Below are 27,234 nucleotides of genomic sequence, written 5' to 3' on the forward strand. Positions count from 1 at the left end.
TTCAATTTTATATTTATTTTACTTGTTTGTTTTGTTTATTGTATAAAATCGCAAATAGCTCTCAACACTGGTTCACATAACATCGATCCAGTCTGAAAGTTAAATAAATAAAAAAAAACAACAATTTTTTCTGAAAGTAAGGAGCGACATTAAAACTTAAAATGAACAGAAATTATTCAGTATATGAAAGGGGCTTTTCCCTCCTCAACGCCCCGCTCTTTGCGCTAAAGTTTGACTCTTTCTCTCAACTCTACTTTTCAAAACAGTAAAAAACTTTAGCTTAAAGAGCGGAACGTTGAGGTGGGAAAAGCCTCTTTCATATACAGAGTAATTTCTGTTCGTTTTAAGTTTTAATGTTGCTCCTTACTTTCAGTTAAAAAAACCTGTATTTTTATTTAATTTCTGAACGTTTTTGAATTAATGCATTTTTTTTTTGTTTTTCACAAAGGCCGTAGAATAAATATTTGAAATTACTAAAAATACTTAGTGCAAAGAGCGAGGTATTAGGAGGAGGTGAACCCCTCATATGCGTAATAATTTCTGTTCGTTTTAAGTTTTAATGCTGCTCCTTACTTTCAGTTGAAAAAACTTTTCATATTTATTTTTCTTTTTTTTTTAAATACTAGAAAATCCTGAGCCCCCTTCATGGAAATTACCCTCCCCCATGCTAAATTCCTCCACGGAACTGTTCAAAGTTTGTAACTTGCAGCCCCTCCCACGGGGACTGTGGGGGAGTAAGTCGTCCCCGAAGACATGGTTATTAGGTTTTTCAAATATGCTGAATAAAATAGCTATCTAAGAATTTTATCCAGTGACTTAGGGAAAAATGAGCGTGGGAGGGGGCCTAGGTGCCCTCTAATTTTTTGGTCACTTAAAAAGAGCCCTAGAACTTTTAATTTCAGTCAGAATGAGGCTTCTCGCTACATTTTAGGACCACCTGGTCGATACGATCACCCCTGGGAAAAGAACAAACAAATAAACATGCATCCGTGATCTGTCTTGAGGTAAAAAAAATGCAAAATTTCACGTTTATGCAGATAGGAGCTTGAAACTTCTACTGTAAGGTTCTATGATATGTTGAATCTGACGGTGCGATTTTCGTTAAGATATTATCACTTTTAAGGGGTCTCCCCCCTATTTTCTAAAATGAGGCAAATCTTCTCAGGCTCGTAACTTTTGATGGGTAAAACTGAAGTTAATGAAACTTATTTATTTAAAATTTTGATGCAACTATTGCGTTTCAAAATTCCGTTTTTTCGAGTTTCGGTTACTATTGAGTCGGGTTGTTCCTTACTACAGTTCGTTACCACGAACTGTTTGATGTGCAAGCGAAACCATTAGAATGAGGTACGAGAATTTACTTTCCAGTTCTAAATTGAAAATGTTTTTCTTCGTACTACATGAAATTTCGGATATTTTTCAATGAAAACCAAAGAGTGGGGCAATTATGACACAACTATTAAAGGCAATGTTCTATGCCATGAAAAAAAAATTGGTCACACTACAAAAAAAAAACACAATTACAATTTTTATTTAATTGTTCTTGAAGCTAAAAGAGTCACTTTAAAAAGTTTTGTTCCATACATTTCATTTATTTTGACAAAAATCTAATAACTTTGAAGTTTTCTTCTAAATAATTTAATTAACTAGAATTGACTCTGTAACTAAGAGTTTTAAATCTTCTTGTTCAGATAAAATAACTCTTTTCTAAAATACGTTAACATTTTAATTTTAAAATAATCGCATCTGGAATATAGCCATCAGAAAAAAAAAAAAGTATTGGAGTGCCCCATTTTGGGGCACTGAGTTAAGGGCAAAGTGTCTTCCATGCATTATTGTGTTTTTTAATGGTCAAATCAACAAGAAACTTTCAAGTAAGCTCACTAAATTAGAAATTGAAAGTCCTAATGACTTTTTAAGAGTAAAAAAAAAAGAAAAAAAAGTGAATGGATTACGATAAGATCATTATATAATACCCATTGAATGATTTCATAAGTTTACAATGAGCATTGTTTGAGCACTAAACTGAGTTGAATTACATTAGCAAACCAACTCACACGACAGCAGAAACAACTCACACTCACAACAAACACTTACTAACAACAGACACTTAGTAACAACTCACAACAGCACCAATGTAGCCCAACTGAAAAACTTGAAATTTATTGCCTAGTCTCTAAGGTAATATACCTGTTGCTAGAACAGAGCTTTTTCACAAATACAATCACAATATCACAAATACACAAATATCACAATCACAAATACAATTTCTATAACCAGAGAGCTAGCCTTTAAAGCTAACCAGAAAGCTAACCTTGAAAGCTAACCAAAAAGTAAAACAGTTCAAAATAGGGATGATACCTTTTTATTGACAGTGAAATATAAAATTATTTAACTGGATATTTCGAACACATATACAGTGTTCATCATCAGCAGTAAAACTAAAAATTTTAGTTTTACTGCTGATGATGAACACTGTATATGTGTTCGAAATATCCAGTTAAATAATTTTATATTTCACTGTCAATAAAAAGGTATCATCCCTATTTTGAACTGTTTTACTTTCGTCATGGAAAGGCAGTGTGGTCTTCGAAGTTATCTAACCAAAAAGCTAACCTTGAAAGCTAACCTTGAAAGCTAACCTTGAAAGCTAACCTTGAAAGTTAACCAGAGAGCTAACCTTGAAAGCTAACCAGAAAGCTAACTTTGAAAGCTAACCAGAAAGCTAACCATGAAAGCTAACCAGAAAGCTAACCTTGAAAGCTAACCAGAAAGCTAACCTTGAAAGCTGACCAGAAAGCTAAACTTGAAAGCTAACCAGAAAGCTAACCTTGAAAGCTAACCAGAAAGCTAACCTTGAAAGCTAACCAGAAAGCTAACCTTGAAAGCTAACCAGAAAGCTAACCTTGAAAACTAACCAGAAAGCTAACCAGAAAGCTAACCCTGAAAGCTAACCAGAAAGCTAACCATGAAGACTAACCAGAAAGCTAACCAGAAAGCTAACCTTGAAAGCTAACCAGAAAGCTAACCATGAAAGCTAACCAGAAAGCTAACCTTGAAAGCTAACCAGAGCGCTAATCTTGAAAGCTAACCAGAAAGCTAATCTTGAAAGCTAACCAGAAAGCTAACCTTGGAAGCTAACCAGAAAGCTAACCTTGAAAGCTAACCAGAAAGCTAACCATGAAAGCTAACCAGAAAGCTAACCTTAAAAGCTAACCAGAAAGCTAACCTTGAAAGCTAACCAAAAAGTAAAACAGTTCAAAATAGGGATGATACCTTTTTATTGACAGTGAAATATAAAATTATTTAACTGGATATTTCGAACACATATACAGTGTTCATCATCAGCAGTAAAACTAAAAATTTTAGTTTTACTGCTGATGATGAACACTGTATATGTGTTCGAAATATCCAGTTAAATAATTTTATATTTCACTGTCAATAAAAAGGTATCATCCCTATTTTGAACTGTTTTACTTTCGTCATGGAAAGGCAGTGTGGTCTTCGAAGTTATCTAACCAAAAAGCTAACCTTGAAAGCTAACCTTGAAAGCTAACCTTGAAAGTTAACCAGAGAGCTAACCTTGAAAGCTAACCAGAAAGCTAACTTTGAAAGCTAACCAGAAAGCTAACCTTGAGAGCTAACCAAAAAGCTAACCTTGAAAGCTAACCTTGAAAGCTAACCAGAAAGCTAACCTTGAAAGCTAACCAGAAAGCTAACTTTGAAAGCTAACCAGAAAGCTAACCTTGAAAGCTAACCAGAAAGCTAACCTTGAAAGCTAACCAGAAAGCTAACCTTGAAAACTAACCAGAAAGCTAACCAGAAAGCTAACCCTGAAAGCTAACCAGAAAGCTAACCTTGAAAGCTAACCTTGAAAGCTAACCAGAAATCTAACCTTGAAACCTAACCAGAAAGCTAACCTTGAAAGCTAAGCAAAAAGCTCTACCTGCCACCAGGAAGCTAAGTTGTAAAAAAGCCTAGTTTTGAGGTTGCTGGTAGGTGGTACTCACTTAAAAGCTAATTGGAGGCATATAAAAACAAGAGAGAACTATTGTTCCAATTGGTATAAAAATTTTGGTTTTGTCCTTTTTTTTTCTTTTTTTGTGTTCCTAGTTCACTGATTTCACTGATTTCATATATATGTCACATTTTATATATATAAAAAAATGTTATTCTTCATGAACAAGAATGTTTAAATCTTAGTTACAGAACCCATTCTAATTAGTTAAATTATTAAGAACAAAACTTTAAATTTATTAGGTTTTTTTTCAAAATAAATGAAATGATAAAACATAACTTTTTAAAGTGACTCTTTCAAACAGTTGGTGGTAACGAACTGTAGTAAGGAGCGACCCGGCTCAATAGTAACCAAAACTCTAAAAAATGGAATTTTGATACCAATAGCTACATCAAAAGAATCGCATTTTAATGCTGGTTTTAAATATATAAGTTTCATCAAGTTTAGTCTTACCCATCAAAAGTTACGAGCCTGAGAAAATTTGCGTTATTTTAGAAAATAGGGGGAAACACCCCTAAAAGTCATGGAATCTTAACGAAAATCACACCATCAGATTCAGCGTATCATAGAACCCTACTGTAGAAGTTTCGAGCTCCTATCTACAAAAATGTGGAATTTTGCATTTTTTGCCACAAGGCAGATCACGGATGCGTGTTTATTTGTTTTTTTGTTTTTTTTTGTTTTTTTTTTCCCAGGGGTGATCGTATCGACCCAGTTGTCCTAGAGTGTTGCAAGAGGGCTCATTCTAACGGAAATGAAAAGTTCTAGTGCCCTTTTTAAGTGACCAAAAAAAATTGGAGGGCACCTAGGCCCCCTCCCACGCTAATTATTTTCCCAAAGTCAACGGATCAAAATTCTGAGATAGCCATTTTATTCAGTGTAGTCAAAAAACCTTATAACTATGTCTTTGGGGACGAATTACTCCCCCACAGTCCCCGTGGGAGGGGCAACAAGTTACAAACTTTGACCTGTGCTTACATATAGTAATGGTTATTGGGAAGTATACAGGCGTTTTCAGGAGGATTTTTTTGGTTGGGGGAGGGGTTGAGAAGAGAGAGATATGCTGGGGGAACTTTCCATTGAGAATTTGTCATGGGAGAAGAAAATTTCCATGAAGGGAGAGCAGGATTTACTAGCATTATTTAAAAAAAAAACAATTAAAAAATAAATGTGAAAAAGCTTTTTCAGCTGGAAGTAAGGAACAGCAATAAAACTTAAAACAAACAGAAATTATTACCCATATGAGGGGCTCACCTCCTTCTAATACCTCGCTCTTTACGCTAAAGTATTTTTAGTAATTTCAACTATTTATTCTACGGCTTTTGTGATTCAGGGGTCATTCTTAATGAATTGGGATAAAATTTAAGCTTTAGTGTAAAGAGCGAGGTACTGACGATGGGGCGAATCCCCTCATGTATGTAATAAAAACAAAAGTATTACAAAAACATAAAATACAAAATAATAAAATAATAATAAAATAATAAAAACATAAAATACAAAAGTTCTTTACGTAAGCTAATTTATAAGTTACGTAAATCTTTTACCAATAAAAATATTCGTAAAAAATTAAAAGTTCTAGTTGCTTTTTTAATTAACCAAAAAATCGGAGGGCAACTAGGCTTCGTCCCCCGCTCTTTTTTTTCTCAAAATCATTCGATCAAAATTACGAGAAAGCTATTTAGCAAAAAAAAAAAAATATGCAAATTTCGTTTTGATTATTCCTCTGCGGAGAGCCAAAATCAAAAGATACATTGATTCAAAAACGTTCAGAAATTAAATAAAAAAAAAACAAGTTTTTTTAACTGGAAGTAAGGAGCGACATTAAAACTTAAAACGCACAGAAATTACTTCGTATATGAAAGAGGCTGCTACCTCATCAACGCCCCGCTCTTTACGCTAAAATTTTTTACTGTTTTAAAAAGAAGAATTGAGAGAAAGAGTCAAACTTTAGCGTAAAGAACGGGGCGTTGATGAGGTAGCAGCCTCTTTCATATACGAAGTAATTTCTGTGCGTTTTAAGTTTTAATGTCGCTCCTTACTTCCAGTTAAAAAAACTTGTTTTTTTTTTTATTTAATAACCTTCAAGGACAATAAATAAATTTTTTTTTTGTAGTATACCCCAAATTTTATGTCATATATGTCATATATATGTCATATTTATGTCACAAGAAGGTTTTGTAATTTTTTTTGTGTTCCTAGTTCACTGATTCAGGTTATTGATTGAAAGCGATACAGATCCGACCTCTGAAGTGTTTATGGGGAGTGTGGACCTAAGGCTGGAATGTAAGAACCGATTTTTCAAAAAAAAAATACTACATTTTTCTGTCAGCAGTTATAATTCATAGCGGCACAGAAAGGAGGGAAAAGAGCGCGAACACAGGGCAAAACACAGGAACAAAAACAGGGGAAAACGTAGGAGCACGATAATGAAGTAACAGACGAGGAAAGGAGGACAGGACAAAAGCGGGAGCAGAAAAAAGGATCAAACATAAAAAATCAGGAAAAGAGTGAAAGAAGAACAGGGGGACACCAAAGGAAAGAGCATCCGAGTAGAGAAACACAGAAATGGAACAAGCGACAAAGAAAGACAATAACACAGGACTAAACACTGAAACAAATGCAGGAAAAAAACCACAGGAGCGATGATAAGTATCAACCATCCAAAAAAGTTTAACCGTTGGGGGGGGTGAACCTTCCCTCGGGCGTCAAAATTTTAGGGTCACAAAATTTCAAATAAAGAACCTAACGGTTTTCATAATTTTGCAATTGTTGAAATATTATTTTTTTTTTAAAAAGTACAAGGCGCAGTCAACAGTAAGTATAAGCAAATGGAATCCGATTTTTTTTTCCCATATCTTCATCACCATTCCTTGAAAGTAGGCCAAATTTAAGCACTTTTAGACAGAATGTTAAGCAAAAAGTAAGTAGACCAAATTAAAAATTTAGAAGCAATCGATTAGGACGAGACAATTACTAATTTTATGAAGGCTAAAGTAAGAAAACTCAGATTTAAATATAGGTAAAATTTGGTTAAAATATGAAAAATTTGATCTAAATTGACCTGAAACTCTTTGGGAGACAGGGGGAGTGGGGGCACTAATCAATATCTTGTTCCGGGCACAAGAGAGCCCCCAACTGGGTATGGAGATATAGCAAAGAGAAAATAATATTTTGTAATAATACTATTAACTTATTGTAATTAGTTTGAAGCTCGAGTCCTTCAAAAACAACTTGATATTCTAAAATATTACACACCTCTTGATTTTCTAAGAATAATAGCGCATTTAGTAAGTTTTAAGTTTTTTGGGATATATACATGTACACTTTTATTACCGATTAAAGACAATTCAATGATGGAGGAAAAAAAAAACAAAAAAAGGAAACAATGTATAGAAAAATAATAAAACACAAAAAAACCTAAGTAACTCAACATTTCCTGGAAACCGTTGTAACATCACGAAATTGAAAAATAAATAAATAATTAAACGTGAGCCTAGTGCTGAAATTTTTAATAATGATGCTTTCTAATAAAGATGATTGAGAAACTTTTTTATTTTCTTATTTCAAGAATAATCCGTAGTATCGTTCTATTATCGGAACATTTTATTTTATTAAACTCCTTATCTCTAGATATGTCAAATAAATCTCTCATTCAAAATATGTCAAATAAAAGGGTTTTTAAGTTTTTTTTCGAGCTGCCCTCCATCGATAAAATAAGATTCAGTTAGCACTGTCATCTTTTTGTGGCTTTTTATGTGGCTTTTGGTAGTTTTTTTTTCCCTAAAATCATTTATGTGGAAGGTAAAATTCTATTTTTTTTTTAAGAAAAAAAATCATAGTTAAATAACTTTCTAGTTTTTCCTAAATATCGCAGAAATAGATAAGATTAAAAAAGAAACAGCAAATTAGAAAGAAAGCATATAAAATTAAGGAAAAATGATAAAAATGTTAAATTTTTTAGGAAGAGAGGCCGAGCCCCATTTTTGTGCACGCGTCTTCTCTTTACCCGCCAACATGAGAAATGCTATTCTAAATATTCTAAAACTTTATTTATTTTTCAAATTGCATCCTATCTAATAATTTACTATCTTTTAAAAATGTTTTGGAGCTTTGTTTTTCTTATATTTCAATAATAGTTGCTCATCTAGGAAATTTCTAATCCAACAATTTTTTTTTACAAAGAAAAATAGATTAATGAATCTGTTTTTTTTTTTTTTTATCAAAAAATAAAGCAAAAAAATAAAAATAAAAAGCAGAGTATTAGCCAATTTAGTAACTTTCTAACTTTTAGAAATGCAACAAAACTTTCCAATTTTTAATTTCCACAAAACTTCTAGTAAATTATAAACTTCTAGATAGTTTCCAATCTAGGAAATTTCTAATCCAACAATTTTTTTTACAAAGAAAAATAGATGAATGAATCAGTTCTGTTACAAAAAAATAAAGCAGGAAAAGAAAAATGAAAAGCAGAGTATTAGCCAATTTAGTAACTTTCTAACTTTTAGAAATACAACAAAATTTTCCTTCAAAATTGCAGCCTATTTAATAATTTACTATCTTTTAAGAATGTTTTGGAGCTTTGTTTTTCTTATATTTTAATAATAGTTTCCCAATTAGGAAATTTCTGATCCAACATTTTTTTTTTACAAAGAAAAATAGATTAATGAATCAGTTCTGTTACAAAAAAATAAAACAAAAAAGGAAAATGAAAAGCAGAGTATTAGCCAATTTAGTAACTTTCTGACTCTTAGAAATCCAAAAAAACTTTCCTTCAAATTGCAGCCTATTTAATAATTTACTATCTTTTAAAAATGTTTTGGGGCTTTGTTTTTTTTTAAGTTTCAACAATAGTTGGCCATCTAGGAAATTTCTAATCCAACAATTTTTTTTTACAAAGAAAAATAAATTAATGAATCAGTTCTGTTACGAAAAAATAAAGCAAAAAAAAAAAGAAAAATGAAAAGCAGAGTATTAGCCAATTTAGTAACTTCCTAACTTCTAGAAATGCAGCAAAACTTTCCTTTTTTTAATTTCCACAGCACTAACTAGTAACTTTCTATTAAAAAAAAACTTATTTACAAAAGAAAGTCCCAGGGCTGGATAATTGAATCACCTTACCTGTCAAGATGGAAAGCAGCAATTTCCGCATTATGTCTTTCGAAATCCGTAAAATAAAAGTGGTTTGGGAGCGTTTCCTGTTCACGAGGGAACCTGAAAATAGTTCAAATAGGTTCAAAAAGTATCAAGAAGTCAGGTCAGTAATCAAAATTTCCTTTGGGATGGCATAGTAAATTTGAAATATAGACGCGGAAAAGGAATGACAGTTAGAAATAAGAGCATAAAGTTCAGAAAAATAAAGTTCTATATAATGTGAGTGGGTCCCTTGTGATTTTTTTTTTCACATGGTATTCTATAACATTTTTAGTAAAAATATATAATAAGGATATAAAATTTATGTAAATTATATTATCGTTAACACTTTCTCATTTCGTTCTTCTGTTGCTCAATTGAGAACAAAAAAACAAAAAAAAAAAAAACACACTTTAAAATTGGACCGCTCAAGTTAGAACAATTAGTATAGTGTCAGTCTTTCCAGGAAATTGACTGTATTATTAAAGAACTATCTGTTGCTGTCCAATTTCTTGGATGGCGGAACAAGGCACGGTTGAAATATGGACGCGGGAAAGAGGCTACTGTTACAAATTAGAAAGTTAAATTTAGAAGAATTAAGTACTTTACGATGCGCCTGGGCCCCTTGCAGACTTCTTTTTTTAATGGGACTCTATATACCCAAAAAGAAATAGAGAAAACGGAATATGAAACTTGCATGAGCATTTTGAATACTTATAGAGTTTATTTATAAGGTTCAAAGAAGAAACTTAATTAACTTAATAAGGTATAAACGACAAAAACAGGGCATAAACTTATACTAGCGAAGGCCGTGAAAAATAAATCTGGTTGTTTTATTTGGTCAAGCCTAACTTATACAACTATAAATATCTAAAAATTCTAGATTTTAATTTTTAATGAAAAATCCTTTTTTACAGTTTATGGTCGTCCACTTTTAGAAATGCGTCCATCAAAGTTGACGAAAATGATAGATCAGCAAAAAAAATAAATAATAAAAATAAAAATTAAAAAGAAGGTATACCTTTCCTTTCAAGGTATATTTGTCTTTGGAAATCAATATATAGCTATTATTTGAATTTTCACGCAAAACATTGTTTTTGAATTTAAAGAATTAGTTTCTCCGATTCATTTTCACAATTCAACATGGCAACAATGATATCAATTTGATACTACCCTAAAAACTTTATCAATCTCAATGCAAAAAAAGGAAAATCTTAAAAAAAAGCGGGCCCTCAGGCAGGAATAGAGCTAAAATGGGTCTAGAGGGCAAAATATTTTTTTTATGTCCTTGTCACTTTAAGAAGTACTGACTTAATACTGGACGTTTGAGGTACGGACATTGAACAGAAATGGCTATTAGAAATAAAGGCTAATCGAGTTCTTTACAATGCAATTAATCGCTTCGTGAACTTTATTCTCCCTCTTTTAACAACACCCTCAAAAAACCACCAAGGTTATACCGAGTAGAATTCAAGCCACAGAGAAACAAAGAGTTTACTTTTAAAAAATCTTGTAACTAAAAAGCTTTTCATTGTTTTAACTGTCTTAAAAATCTAACACGAGAGAGTCAATCAGGTGGAATTTAACTTATCGTTCATTTTGCTGACTTGAAATTTTGTCACAAGAAGTTTTGAAAGGTGGGTATGTTTAGACCAGGGTTACAACTCTCAGTGACAAAAAATTACTAGATTTTAGTGATTTTCTGGTTGTTTTGAGAGTTTCTTTAATAATTCAGTGATTTTATGTGCAAATTTAGCGATTTTTTTGCTTAGGCAATATAAAAATCTCTAGAAATAGTGATAGATCCCTAGGGGTAGCAACCCTGGCTTACACCTTAGGTCCTGCTGCGCCTTCGGAGACACTTAGCGCTTGCAAGACGAGCAGTCAGTCTGACCTTAGGCGTGCCGCAGCCCACATCTTCCCGCTAGGATTGAAAATATACTTGGAGATTTCCGAGGTCTGTTACTTACTCGCTCACTTAATGTTAATTAACGCCTTACCTACGCTAATCATCTTCGCTAGGGTGTACGCGTTTAATAAATTAAAATAGTTTGCCAAATACACACTATCTTTAATGAAAAAGAAAGCTTTCAATTCGCAGGTGTACACTCTTATAATGCCGAAATAAAATGGTACGTTTGTCTACCCCTTAAAGTACCAAGAACCCTAAAATAAAAACATCCCCCCGTTTTGGACCTATTTTAGGCCAGTTTATACCAGAAAATCCTGATTTTCAAAACAAAATTGGCTGTTTTATAATTTCTTTAGAGCATTATTTAGAGCAGTGTTGCTAGGTTGAGCAGAGAAAACAAATAAGAAGAACTAGTTATTTAAATTTGACAACGCTTTTCGTCGGTAGAATTTCAATAATTTACAATGTGTTGATTTCAAAAGACTACTACACGTTCAAAGGCAAGCTTCACCTTCTTAAGTTGTTTGGTGCCATCTATTTTAAGTCTTTTATGCTGACTTTTTTATTTAAGTTTCTCTATTTTAAATACAGCACCCACAACTACCAAAAACTGAATAACTGAATAAGGAGGTTTTCTCCTTAGAAATGGAATTTCCGATTTTTCCTATTCTTTAAGACACATTGGGTCGTGTAAGTTTCTCCTTGACGAACTAAAACAATCATACTACATTTTCACTGCCCTTGGTAGTTGAAGCTAGCATACACATGCAGGTTTACCGATGTTTCTATGCTTACCTTGCCACAGTATAAATATTAATCAGTAACGAAAATTTGGTTTAGAAATGGGACACATCAAAGCGCGCGGAAAGGGAAGTTTCACTTTCGCGTCACTGTATATTCTTTCGTGTGCATGTTTTACTTTTTTCAGCTTCGTGGTGACCTCCCCCATCCCCTAAGTGTTCCGCCATCTTTCACCTCTGGTCATAATAATTATAATCTTCGCAATACCTAAAATCATATTCAAGTTCCTTTTACTCCTTGTGTAAGGTCAGACTTTAACCCTTTAATTGTGAGTCATATTGTATGGAATAAGTTGCCCGAATCAGCTCGAAGGTGCCAGTCATTCGATTTGTTCAAAAACAAATTATTAAAAATTCTTTGGCTTCTTAGAAATTATTTTATCTATTTTTTATGTGTGTATATGTATAATATATATATATATATATATATATATATATATATATATATATATATATATATATATATATATATATATATATCAAATGAAAAGAGAAATCACCAATGCAACAGCACAAATACATTAAAAAAAAAGACAGAAGGAGAAAAGGAAGACTGTTTTCCTACACTAGTGATTAATATAGATCAGCATTTGAATGAGGCCTTAACCCTACTCATCCATACAATCACATAGGTCAAACAGCATAGCCATACACAATCAACCATAAAGAATAATCCATGGAGAGGCAGTCGTGTCATCAGTAAGTACAAGTCGTCATTTACCAAACAATAAAAACAGTAAAAAAAAAAAGAAAAAAAAGACAAATAATTCAGAGGCAACAACCTAACACAAGGGCTCATCAGGAGAATACACACTTGCCTATAGGGTTTCGGCAATTTAATATATATATTTAATATTTATATATATATATATATATATATATATATATATATATATATATATATATATATATATATATATATATATATGAATATGTATGTATGTATATGTATATATATTTTCCTTTTATTTCATTGGAGTCTATTTTATCTACTGATCTGCTTAATTAATTTAGTCTATTCAATCCATTAGTCTATTTAGTTTTGTTTTCTATAGTTTTTATTTTATTTATATTCTCTTTTCTTCTCCTTTTTGCTCTTCTCTCTTTGAGTAAGTGATAATTTATTTTTTCTTCTCTGAGTAAGTGACTCGTTTATTCTCCCCCTTCTTTACAGGCCAAAGAGCCTTTGGGGGAATAGTAAAATGTAATACTGTATGTGTGTTTCGTGATGAATAAATCTTATCTTATCTTATGTAAAATAAGGTAGAGTTATGAAGAAAGGTGTGCAACTGACGTGTCCCAAAAATTTTTAATGGAGAGAATAGGAATTTTCGCTACTGTCTAATGTTTATACTGTGTTACCTTACGGATGTCGGTTATGTACTTGCTTAGGCAAGGAAGTCCAACCAGATATACATATGAACACCAACCTTAAGCGCAGATGATAAAAATGGGACAAAAGAAGCATCTTGATTGGTAAATATGAAACGATAGAATCTAGGAAACATAACTGGATTCTAAAACTAGATTGGATTCCAAAACTGGATCTAAAATCCAGTGAACGTGAAATGTAGATGAACGATTTTAGAATTCGATTGCATTGGATCTAGAGCCCAGTGAACTTGGAATCTAGACGAACGATTCTAGAAATTGATCGAAACTGGATCTCCACTGAACTTGAAATCTAGCTTAGTGATTCTAGAACCAGATCTGAAATCCAGTGAACTTAGAATCTACAACTAAATTCTGGACCTAGAACTGGATTCAAGATTCTAAAACAGAGTTCTAGAATCTAGGAATGAATGCTTTTCTGTAACTCGTTCAACAAACCACCTAATTTTACAATTCGAACTGGATAAATTAAGAATTGGATAAATAAATTAAGAATTGGAGAATTGGATAAGAATTGGATAAATTAAGAACTGGATAAATAAGAATTGCCTGGATAAAGATGTCTGAATAAACAAGTGTTAGAATACTCAAGTCTAAATAAAAACGTATGTGAACGGCGTTCAATGGTCACTGATCACTCAACAATAGCTGAGTAAAGTAAAGCTCGATCTCGTGGGCAATCCCTGCTTATGCTCTGGATTATGCTTTGTTACGCTGTGTGACGCTTAATAATAATTGTTCTACCATTAATTACTTTCATGTTATTAAGGGGTAATTTATCATTCATACAATATTTTCTTTGCCATCACCATTCCGAACAACTCTTAGAATGATTAATCTTTAACGATAAGTGATTTAATAAGAGATGAATCAAAAGATAACTTTTTGACTTGTGCTCGGAACAGGCTAGATCATTAAGAATTGATCAAAATCTCTTCTCTTGTGCCGTTGCGAAAGAACTCCAGACTCAGACTAAACAACAAGCAAACTGACAATAATAAAAAAAAAAAAAAAATAAGAAAAGAAAAAAGGATTTGGAGAGCGTACGACAAAAAAATTCAAGAAAACCCGAAGTGTTTCCCACCTTCCACCCTTTCAGTAGATATCATACCATACGTGCCGCAAGGTTCCACCACCCTTGCCATAGTGCCCACGACGATCGGTACAGTTCCACAAGGCTTGGCAAAGTTTTGCAACGCCTGGCAGGCCGAACATGGTATAGCTAATTTCGGAAAGTTGGCGATCCCTCGAAAAAGCCATCAATATTTACACTTTATCTTCAAATATAGCTCAGAACAAGAAATGCAAAGGAAGATTTCCCTTACATATGTTACCAGGTATAGCCTATATACACATTATCAGCATGTTACCATTCGCAAACGTCCTACTTTTCCTTTGGTCACATATGGAATTGCTAAGACGCACATTTTGTGATAGCCAGTCATCCACCATCCAAAAAATTTGAGTTAGTCACCCTATGCCTTCTTTCATTAGTGCCTTATAAATAAAGATATAACCAAGTTTGTCGTACAGCTTAATATTTGATATAAAGTCATTCCAATGAATAGCCAACAATACCTCGGAAACCATCAAGCATAACTTCATAATTTTTTCCAAAAGTCGATTATCGAATCATAATTTTTCTTCAGCGTGTGATCAGGATTGCCACCTGTGGCACAAAAGTGCTATTTAGTACGATTACAGTAATTTTAACGAAAATTGCCGTGTAAGACACAAATTTGGGCAATTACAGCACTTAAGTAACTGACCATGATGGCAACACTGCGTGTGATATTATTTACGGTCATCCAAAGGAGTCTTTATGGCTACCATTAGGCCATTCTTTTGGTAAATAGCTAGCATGCTATCCCCAACTTTCCAAAGTGTCCATGTTTCGGAGTCATGCTTGATTACCATAATAACCGTATCTTCTAGTATCCATATTTTTGTTCGAAGATATATCTTCAAACCCTTCAAACTATCCTTAATTGCAAGAGAAGAGGTTAGATCCCCTTTCCTTCAACCAAACAGGCTGAAACAGATTTCAGCTCCATAATTTTTGGAAAATTAGGAGCTTTTTCAAGTATGAAATTCTGATCTGCTATGTTAAAAATTGTAAATGAGTTTTCTATAAGTAAAATGTGGAAACTAGAAAGTTCGACTTTCAAAACAATAGCATTTTACTTCCTAGAACAAATGTTCAACTGATGTACTATCTTACAAATCTTTCAGAAAACTGTGCACTGATTTTTAACGGAAGGAGTTGTTCAAAATCTTCCGAAAGAATCATCTTTTCTTCTAAAAACCCTTAAGGGATGGACGGAATACTTAAACTAGAAAGTTTGACTTTTGAAACAATAGCATTTTGCTTCCTAGAACAAATGTTCAACTGATATATTATCTTACAAACCCAGTTGATGAACCCAAGTTTTATTTTCAGGTTTTTTTTTAATTTATGATACCACGGATGGGCGGACAATAGAATTTGGTCATAACGGCAGAGGTTGGGGCCATTAATTTTGAATATTTTCTTCTCTTGTTTTATGGTGACAAGGATAATATACAGAGTATAGCAAAAAGGCGAAATATAAACGAGGATAACTTCAATAAAAAGGCATCCTAAAATTTCCAGCCTTGAACCTCATAAATACAGTTCAGTCCCACTTTCTAGGGGTATAATGAGAGAAAGGTTGGGATAGCTAGGCCACTTTCTGTGGATGAAGGATGACAGATTGCCGAAGACTGTCCTTTTCGGTCAATCTTCTAGGGCTAAACAGAAAACAGGTCGTCCTCGTCAAGGGTGGGAGGGTGTCATAAATAAAGATTTATAGGAAATGAGAACTTTCTGGGAGGGTGTAAAGAGGAAGGCTTTGAATAGACTGGGTTTCCGTACGTAGCTGTGTTGGCCTCAGGCGGCTTGGTGCTGCGGTGAGTTATTGGTAGTAGTAGTAGTAGTAGTAGTAGTAGTAGTAGTAGTAGTAGTAGTAGTAGTATATATATATATATATATATATATATATATATATATATATATATATATATATATATATATATATATATATATATATATATATATATATATATATATATATATATGTAAAGGACATTAAAACCGCAGAAAGAAAGGAAAACGTGCGAACATACACAAAACATACGTATTTGTACATGAACACATGTACAACATTTACAGGCTTATCAACAAGTCTTTTTTGTATTCATTCACACAACGTAAGACTCATTTCCCGCGATAATTGATTTGGAAATCTACGCCTGAAATGGAGGCGAAGAAGAAAGGTGCAAGGAACTTGGGGAATCCCATTCGGTCTGGCTTCTATTATAAATTACATGAAAATACTAATTTTCTCAATTGAAAGTAAGGAGCAGCATTAAAACTTAAAACGAACAAAAATTGTTCATTGTATGAGGGGGACTGGTCCTTTCTCAACCCTCACTCTTTACGCTAAAGATTTAAGAAATTTAAGAAGATCTCGATCTAAGCAATTTAAGAAGATCTAAGAACAACGCAGTTTTCAGGTATAAAGAGACCTGATAGTGTTGAGAGATAATTTGATTGAACGATATTTTTACTTTCGGTATTCGATAATCGATACATTGATTTTGATATTTCTGATAAAAGTTTTGCTCAGATTGGCTTTAGGATTTGGAACAATACCAAAATTGACAATTAATGAGTATTTTGCAACTTTTTTCCAAATTTTTAATAAAATAAAAGACTTCCATTACATAAGTTAACCTTACAAAAACCCTGATTTGGAATTAGTCGGGTTCAGGATAAAGGAAAATAAGCTACCGGCTACTTTTGGCTATTAAAATCATCAAAATGTCAATTTTTTCTGAGAATTGGCTCAGCTTCTCAAATATTAAATAAATAAATAAAAAATAATAAATTTTTCGACTGTAAGCGAGGAGCAACATTAAAACTTAAAAGGATATAAATTTTCCCATATATAAGGGGGATAACCCCTCCTTCATACCTCGCTCTTCATGCCAAAGTTTCTTTTTGTATTTCAAAATCTCCTGAAATTAAACAGCTCTTGTTTTTCAGGAGTTATTTTTAAATAATTGGGACAAAAAGTTAAAATTAGCGTAAAGAGTGAGGTATCGAGGAGGGGGATCCATCCTCATATACAGGATAATTTCTGTTTTTAATGTTGTTGATTGCTCTTAGTTGAAAAATCAGTTTTTTTATTTAATTTCTGATCGTTTTTCAAATAATGCTGGAAAATACAACTTTTCTCTGCACGAACAATCCCATCTGTAAGAAAATTCCTCCTTTGAAAGTTTCTCCCGCGTAAGATCCTCCTCCCCGTGACAATTTCGTCCCTGCTGAAAATTCCCCATAAAAGAACTTATTGTGGACAATTCCGCCTGAAAAACTATTTTTAGCCAATTTTTGTTGGAAAAAAGATTAAAAAAAAAAGATTTTAGCCAATTTTGTCCGCAGTACTTTTTTCCTGGAAATTCCCCTCCCAATGTCTCAATTCCCCAAATGAAATTCCCCAATGAAATATCTCTTTTGCAGAAAGCCCCCCCCCCCCGCGCAACGGCAATATCCACCAGAAAACTGCAACTTCTTAGAAATCTCGCTTGGAAATTTCTGGAAATTTAGAAATTTCACTTTCCCCAAAATATATTCAAATTTAAAATTGAATTTGCAAAGAGAAAATAGGTCAAATATAATAAATTTCGTATAATAATCCAGGTAAGTTCTCCCTAGTATAGTTTCCCTTTGAAAGTCCCGGGAAACTTCCCTCCCCATGGAAAATTCTCCTCTTGATCAATCCCCCCCACAAGAAAATCACACTCCCCCGAAAATGTCTTTTTACTTCCCAATAATAAATACTATTTGTAAATGCGGAACAAATTTCAAAACTTACAACACCTTCCCCAGGGACTTGCAGGGTCGTGTAATCCCAAATGGAATGATTACTTGACCTTTCAACTGTGCTGATGAAATGGCTACCTCAAAGTTTTGATCGGATGACTTTGGAAAAAATTAACTTAGGTGGGAGGGGTATCTACTTACCCTCCGATCGTTTTGGTCACAAAATGGGGATCTAGAACTATTATTTCCGTTCGGGCAAACCCTCTCCCGATCTTATATGACCATTAGTACGATACGATAGACCTTGAAAAAAAAAAAAAAAAAAAAAACAGAACTAATAAACACGCATCCGTGATCTTTTTTTCTGAAAAAAATTACAAAATTTCACATTTTTGCCGACGGAAGCTGAAACCCTTACAGTATGATTTCTGATGACGTGAATGATTCTGATGACGAAACAATATGATTCTGATGACGATTTTTTGATATGCCGGATCTGATGACGTAATTTTTATTAAGATGCTTTGACTTTTTAGTGGCGTTCCCACCAAGTCTAAGAAAAATTCTATACAAATTTCCATACAAATGTTCTATAGGCTCGTAGCTTTTGATGGGTACATGAGACTTGGTGAATTTTATATATCTGGAGTCGGCGTGAAAAGCCGATTCATATACGCCATCTGTATTATTTCCAGAGTGTATGTGCCTGAGTTTGCTTGTTTGCTGTTAATGGGATAAAGTTATTGCACTACTTTGAGGTTGTTTTCATATTGATTTGTACCCTTTAATAGACAATTTTTCAGTTAAGTTAAATTGAGTGATATTCTCCAATCCCTAGAATAGGTCTTTCTTTTCGGACATCCTCACCAGCGCCATCTTTTTTCTTAAGTTGATCGGGGCGCCATCTATAAAGACAATTTTTCCCATATCATTAAGGTGCTGATTTCTACTGGGAGCAAGCAGAAGAGGGGAAGGAACCCCCCGCAAGCGCCGTACTGTACCCGCTGGTATTCAGTTACCCGAAAATTGCGGGGAAAAGGTGAGGGGGTACTTACGCTTCCCTTGTTCCTGGGTGATTTCAGTAGGCGTTCATTCAGCGCTCGACGCGTGAAGGTGTATTGTGTGCGAAAGAAAATAAAACGTTCAAGATTCTGGACTACTTTCAGCTCTCGAGCAGTGAAGTTCGTTGGTATGACACAAGAGACTATTTACGAATATATATACGCGCCTGTCCTGAATTTCGCTCAGACAAGTTTGCGATATGCCGATATTTCCCGTGACGCGGTGGTTGCTACGGGAAGTAAATTTTACGGAAAAGACATTCTGTACGCTGCGCATTGCAAACTGAACGATATTTTGCGGCAACTTGGAGATGAATATGTAATGAAGGACCGCCGAGCTGGTTTGCAGAGTGATGTTTTCATGGGTGATTTATACGATGCTATTAAGAATGCAGAAAACTCAGCCAATTTCACCTATAGATTTACTATCTGGAAAATTGGCGAAGTGCCTAGAATACCGCAAGATGTGCTGACTTCTCTTTCAATTAGAGTTAACGAGTGCACAGAGAAAATAGAGGGACTAATCGATCAGTGTAAGATCTACCTTCCGTCAGGCCCTACTGTCTGGCCCCCGCTACCGAAACCAGAAAGACTTGAGAATCCTGTAGTGATAGCGAATGTGCCGGCGGAAAGCCTTGAATCATGTGCCAAACAGAAGGAATTTATCGAAAAGAACGGTGGAAAAGGACATATTCGCCGGATCACTCAACGAAAAGGTGGGTTAGTTGCCTTTCTCGATACGGCGGATTCAGCTCAAATCCTCGCAGACATGTTGAAAGAAAAGGTCCGTGATGTCAAGGTTTCTTACCGGAAACCAAAGTTTTTAGCGGTGGCAAGATTCGTTCCTCCGGCAACCACAGAGGAAGAAATTATTGCTGCGAACTCCGAAGTTACGGAAGTCCACCGGTTCGGCACCTCTGGCACAGTGAAACTTGTATTTAAAGACTCGTTCGCGCGAGATCAGACAATTAAACGCGGAATAATTGTAGACTACACCCACTTCCGGGTTGAGGCCTATAAAGAGCTCCCCAAGAGATGTTTTAACTGTCAATCTTTCGAGCACCTCTCTAGTGCCTGCAGCAACGCTCCGAAGTGCTCTAAGTGCGCCGGTGCCCACGTCGCATCACGGACGTCCCCATGCACGTCCACCACAGTTAAATGTGCTCTATGCCCAGAAGGCCACAACACCCACCCCTCATACAGCATGAGATGCCCACTAGTTAGAAATGCTATGAAAAAGCCTACTACAACGAAATGACTTCTCTCTCCATCATTTGCCGAAATATCTATGGGCACAATTCAGTCAAACTAGACTACGTTAAAGAACTATGCCGTCAATTTAATGTTGTGTGCTTACAAGAACATTTACTCACCTCCGAAAATTTTGGTCTTTTCGAACAGTTGAATCAAAAAACTGTGTTCATGCATGAAGCAAAAAGGTCCTCAGTCCGCGGTCGACCTAGTGGGGGCACTGCTATCATAACGGACAGTTCGCTTGAATGTCAAAAGCTGGAATCGTGTGAGTTCTTCCTCGCTGTAGATTTTCCTGGCCCCGGGGGTTTTGTTCTGATCACGGTTTATCTACCAACAAACCTAAACACCCTCTCTTCCGAAAAACGGTTCTCGGAAGCTTGTGGCCGCCTCTCGCGCTTACTTATTAGGCTGGGCAATCGAAGAGTGCTAGTCTGCGGTGACTTTCAGTGCGACTTAACGAACCCATCAAATAAGCTCTCCGAAATCTTCTTCTCAGTAATCCCAGCTGGGTATGATCTCTGTGAAAAGACTGACGCATATACGTACATCCATAATTCCGGTTCAACGACAAACATTGACCATGTGCTATGTAACTTCTCTCTAGGTGCTCCAGTCACCGTGGACTCTGAGCACACAGTAAGTGATCACCTTGGCTTGTGCTTTAAGGCTAACTTCTTCCCGTGTAGGCCGAATAAGCCCCAAATTTATGCTACCAAGACTGAGTGGAATAAAATAAACGCCGACCAGTATAAACAGACATGTGATGAGATTCTCGGAAAGATAAAAGTTCCCTTTCAGCTCTTGATGCATGGCTCGAGTGATTTGGTAGCACTAGACATTTACTGTACTGAGATTATACATGCAATGAAAACGGCTGAGCAGGCTTCTGTACCCACTCGCCGTTTTAAACCTGGAATCAGCAAGCCTGGCTGGAGTCGCTCTCCTAAAGTAAGGCAAGCCAAAGCTCGTGCTAAGTTTTGGCTGAGATTATGGCGCGATTGCGAGAGGCCTAGGTCAGGTGTAGTGTTTGAGCAGTTCCGCAACACGAAAAAAACTTATAATAAGTCTGTAAGTGATCTTAAAGCTGCCGAAGCCGAACTTGCTTCCCAAGAAGCAGCAAATAATCCTGTATCTATGTGGAAGTCTTTTAGACAGTCTAAACCAGTGACAAACCCTGCTAGTAACATACCTGAGGAGCAGTGGGTAAAACACTATAGTGAAGTTTTTGGGATCAAACATGCCCAACTAACAACCGAAAGTGATAGCGAGCTCTCACGAGCTTTTGCGTCCCTCTTGAGCCAACGGAACTATTTTACCGTCTCAATAGGCGAAGTGCTCCAGGTTATTAAGCAGCTGAGAAAGGGCAAGGCTCCCGGGCACGACGGAATTGTGACTGAACACCTCCGCTGTAGCTCACCTCTGCTCATTGAGCACTTGACGCTGCTATATCAAATGTGCCTTGATTCTGGTGCAGTCCCTAAGTCGTTTGCCCTAGGTATTGTGTCTAACGTCTTGAAGAAGGGAAAAAATCGTAACCTCTGCTCTAGCTATAGGCCTATAACAGTTTCTAGTACATTAAGCAAAGTGTTAGAGAGACTTCTGTTACCTGAGCTGTTACGCAAGTGTAAAATTGACAATCGACAATTCGGGTTCCGTCGCCACCTCGGTTGTGCATTTGCACATCGCCTCCTTACGCGTATAGTATCGAAAGCTCAGAATCAATCACGGACTCTTTTAATTTGTGCAGTAGATGTGTCCGCGGCGTTCGATTCGGTAATTCATTCAAAGTTAATTTTGAACCTGCTGCACCAAGGTGTGAACCCACATGTAGCGGCCGTCCTATGGCACTGGTATTCGAGTAGCCTTATCCGTGTTAAGTTGAGTAGTGAATTCCTGTCGAAACCGATTAAGCTTCACCGGGGACTGCGTCAAGGGTCGGTTTTAAGCCCTGTACTCTTCAACTCACTAACCTCGTCGGTAACAAAAAAGATTAACGGTGGTTTTAACACTGAATGTATGGATGTGAGCCTACTGTGCTACGCCGACGACATATTACTGGTGAGCACTTCGCTTTGTAACCTTCAAGCTAATATCGATCTCCTAAGTCGAGGTTATACTAATATTGGTCTGGTTATTAACCCTGCTAAAACAGAATTTCTTGTATTTGAACCCCCGCGTGCGCCGTCTGAAGTTGCCCGTCGCGAGGCTACCCGTGTTACCGTTGCAGGGCAAGTAGTACTTCCAAGCCGCAAGTTGAAGTACCTAGGTATCACATATGGAAGCGACCTCAGAAGCTCGCGTGCTCTTTTTGTTGACCAGGTTCTGTCGGGTTTTCGGTCTGGGTATGCTAAACTTGCAGCTCTGAAGTTTAAATTTAATAAGCATATTCTTGCTAGGTTGTATCGTGCCGTCGCTCTTCCCTTTGCTCACTACATCTCACCCGTTTGGCATTGGCTATCGAATTCGGATATGTTGCGAATCCGTTCAGGCTTTTGCAAATATTTAAAGTTTCTGCTTGGTCTGCCACTTTACCTCCGTAACACTGGTCTGCTAGAAAAGTATCATATACCTGATCCTGTTGAGTTCATGCCGAATTTTGAAAAACAAGCTCTCGTGAAACACAGGGCACTATTATTTGATTTCCCAGCGACTTTTTTGCTTGATAGTTGAAGTGTGATTTGTTTGTATTTAGTGATTATTATGTTCGGTTGATTTGTTTTCGTCTTTAATTTCTCTTTTCTTTTGTTTTGCTCCGCTTCTTCATGCTTCTTTTTTATAAGCGGGTTTGTAATAAATTATTATTATTGTTATCAAAATCCCGTGTTTTAGGGCTTCAATTGTTTTTGGGCTGAGTTTCTCCTTACTTACAATGTAAGTTAACAGCTGGCATGGACATTAATTTTATGACAAGCTCGAACAGGTATTTCTGAGCCTCAAATTGCAAGACTAGCAGGACTTGAGTGGATCTGTTTTTCTTGGAACTAAAGACTCCCTGCTGAGAATCTGGAGAGCCCTGATTGATGCAGCTGCTGACAAAGCGTGCCTTGCATTGGCTGCTGAAACTCCGCTATCTGAACCCTCCCCCAATGGCTTGGTTCCGTAAAGGCTGAATCACAGGGACCTTGATGGCACTCGCATCAGCGGATACAGATTCAGTAAGATGTGACAAGTGCGATCTGAGCAAGGCCTATAAGCTGAGAAGATATTTTATCAAGCCAAGGCTTTCGGATGTTCTTAGCAACATTTGAGAGCCCACCCTCACTAAACGTAGTTTGATACCAGGCTATGCCAACATATGGATACAGCTGTATATCCGAAAACCGGTTTCATAGTAACAAAGACAAGTGATGGGCGAGGTAAACAAAAAAAGATCAGAATTACCACCTGGGCTTGGCAAACATATAGACAGAAAAGGGAATGACTTGCTTTTATTTCCCTTTAATGCCCATGTCAAGAAATTCCCCAATCTTGACACTCTCACCCAAGTCGCCCAATATGTTTGCCGAGCTCAGGCTCAAGATTTTGATCTTCTTTGGCGACCTACGCGGGTGCCCTAAATCGTATAGTGTTGTAGTGTTTGGTTGTAGTCTGTAACTATTCAATTTTAATTAAAAAAATTTAATTCATTTGAATAGTTTGGGCTATATATTTGCACATAAAGCGGGGAGGGTAGTCTAGGGCGCAGTCCAAAATATTTACCCCCCCCCCCATGGACCTGATAAAATATATGAGTTAGTGGGTTAAAATTGTTCTTCTTCTCGACCATTTACAATCTTTTCTGCTGGATGTTCACGGTATATACAAGAAATAGCAAAAATAATATCGTTCTCGATATCGATAGTTAAATTTCGATTTCCTATATCGATATTTGGTCCGATTTATATCAACATCAATACCTAATATCACCCAACACTAGAAGAGACGTAAGATACGTCCAGGGGTAAATAATATTTTATTTTTATGTCCTGGAATCTTCAAAGAATTAAATAAAAAAAAAACAAGTTTTTTAAATGAAAGTAAGGAGCAACATTAAAACTTAAAACGAACAGAAATTACTCTGTATATGAAAGGGGCTTTACCTCCTCAACGCCTCGCTCTCTACGCTAAAGTTTGACACTTTCTCTTAACTCTATTTTTAAAACAGTATGAAACTTTAGCCAAAGAGGGGGGGGGGCGTTGAGGAGGAAAAGCCCCTTTCATATACAGAGTAATTTCTGTTTGTTTTAAGTTTTAATGCTGCTCCTTACTTTCATTTTAAAAAACTTTTTTTTTGTTTAATTTCTGGACGTTTTTGAATTAATGCATGTTTTGATCTTGGCTCTCAGCACATAAATAATTAAAACAAAATTTGCATATTAATTAATTGCAATTAATCGAAAGATTTTGAGAAAAAAGGAGCGAGGAGGAGGCCTAGTTGCCCTCCAAGTTTTTGATTACTTAAAAAAGCAACTAGAACTTTTAATTTTTTACGAACGTTTTCTTTGATAAAAAATATACATAACTTACGAATTAACTTAAATAACGAACTTCTATATTCGTATATTTTTATTGCATATATTAGGGGGTTCAACCCTCGTCGATATATCGCTCTTTACACTAAAGCTTATATTTTGTCCCTATTCCTTAAGAATGACCTCTGAATCACAAAGGCCATAGAATAAATAGTTGAAATTACTAAAAATACTTTAGCATAAAGAGTGAGGTATAACGAGGAGGTAAACCCCTTATATGCGAAATAATTTTTGTTCGTTTTAAGTTTTAATGCTGCTCCTTACTTTCAGTAGAAAAAAACTTTTCATATTTATTTTTTCATTGTTTTTTCAAATAATGCTAGAAAATCCTGCGCCCCCTTCATTGAAATTCTCTTTCCTTATGAGAAGTTTCTCCATGGAAAATCCTCCCAAGTAACCCCCCCCCCTCAATTCTCCCCCTAAATCAAAAAATCCCCCTGAAAACGTCTGTACACTTCCCAGTAACCATTACCATATGTAAACACAGGTCAAAGTTTGTAACTTGCAGCCCGTCCCACGGGGACTGCGGGGAGTAAGTCGTCCCTAAAGACATAGTTACTAGGTTTTTCGACTATGGTGAATAAAATGGCTATCTAAGAATTGTGATCCGGTGACTTTTAGGAAAAAATGAGTGTGGGAGGGGGCCTAGGTGCCCTTCAATTTTTTTGGTCACTAAAAAGGGCACTAGAAATTTTAATTGCCGTTAGAATGAGACCTATCACGACATTCTAGGACCAATCAGTCGATACGATCACCCTGGAAAAAAAAACAAAAAAAAACAACAAACAAATAAACACGCATCCGTGATCTGTCTTCTGGCAAAAAATATGAAATTCCACATTTTTGTAGATAGGAGACCGAAACTTCTACAATAAGGTTCTCTGATACGCTGAATCTGATGGTGTGTTTTTCGTTAAGATTATATGACTTTTAGGGGGCGTTTCCCCCTATTTTCTAAAATGAGGCAAATTTTCTCAAGCTCGTAACTTTTGATGGGTAAAACTGATCTTGGTGAAACTTATATTTTTAAAATCATCTTTAAAATGCGATTCTTTTGATGTAACTATTGGTATCAAAATTCCATTTTTTAGAGTTTCGGTTACTATTGAGCCGGGTCGCTCCTTACTACAGTTTGTTACCACGAACTGTTTGATACCAATACGATTGATTATTACAGAATTTGGACACAAATCGTAGATTAAAAAAAAAACTAGAATTCTAGGTCTCCAATTATCCTAACTGATTATAGAAGTTTCAGTTCCCAGAAGTTTGTAGAAAATGAAAGATGAGAGACGAGATCTGCGACGAAATACATACGGAAATAATCTATTCAAAAGTCATTTCTAGACAGGAAATTGGTAGCATAGTCGTTTCAAATCATCTCAGCAGGAAAAAAAAAGGCTGCAATGCAATTTTTTCTAGAGACTTAACAATGTAAATACTTGAACCATTAACCTCCAAAATATTGGCAAGGTTCATCAGAGACCCACACAGGGGAAGATCTTCGGGCTTGCTCCCTCTAAATCTTAATTTATTTGCAATTTTTTAGTTATTTCTTATTGAAATTACCAAATGAAATTTATTTTTAATTAAGACACCCCCCCCTACGGGAAAATCCTTCGCACGTCCCTGCAGAGTATACTTACCTGCTTAACAAACAGACTGTAGAGGAGTGTTAGAAAAACTCAGACACCTGCCCTATTGGTTTCAGCTATGCTTCCCGCCAAGATTATTTTTCGCAGCTTTCTAAACTATATACTATTCTGTAACGTATTATCAATTAATCATAACTGTGTTAAAACTAGAAAAACCACGCATTATCATTGAAACACAGTACCAAGTCTTTTAGAGAAGACTGGAGGGGGGGCCTGGGGGGGGCAATTTTCGCTAGGGGGGGCAAAATAAATCCGTTCACCTAGAAATCCACACTTGCAAATTTCGGCTATTTCGTCAATCGCAGGGAAAGCCATTCAAAATTAGAAGTTTACCCACTCGAGTATTCCCCCTCTTAGCGCAACTCACTAAAAAGGATGTGCGGATTCAGATATTGGTAAATAGCGTGAAAATTAGAGCAAACCTACATTTTATAAATGTAGCTCTTGGATCAGTGGTCTTTCGATTTTTCTGTTTTCTTCTTGAATCTCAATTCATGCTCGTTAAACAATATTTAAATTACCAAGAGCTCTATTCATCCTTGGAAACTGGAATTTTCAATTATTTTGGGGAGTGTTTTAAAAGTTTTAGTTTTCGTCAGTAGCATCACGTTAAACAGTGAAGTCAGAAAAGCAGAAATAATTAGTTAAAGCACTT

The 27,234-nt window shown here is 35.5% G+C and overlaps 1 protein-coding gene across 1 annotated transcript in view; it reads right to left on the bottom strand.

The window, feature by feature from the left end:
• LOC136040179 (extracellular serine/threonine protein CG31145-like) overlaps positions 1-27,234 on the bottom strand; it is a 205,437-nt gene that overhangs the window by 51,529 nt on the left and 126,674 nt on the right. Inside the window, exon 5 of the mRNA XM_065724326.1 lies at positions 9,137-9,229. Coding sequence (XP_065580398.1) covers positions 9,137-9,229 — 93 coding nt within the window. The remainder of the gene's footprint in view (positions 1-9,136; positions 9,230-27,234) is intronic.

Source organism: Artemia franciscana, chromosome 20, assembly GCF_032884065.1.
Source record: "Artemia franciscana chromosome 20, ASM3288406v1, whole genome shotgun sequence".
Taxonomy (NCBI): domain Eukaryota; kingdom Metazoa; phylum Arthropoda; class Branchiopoda; order Anostraca; family Artemiidae; genus Artemia; species Artemia franciscana.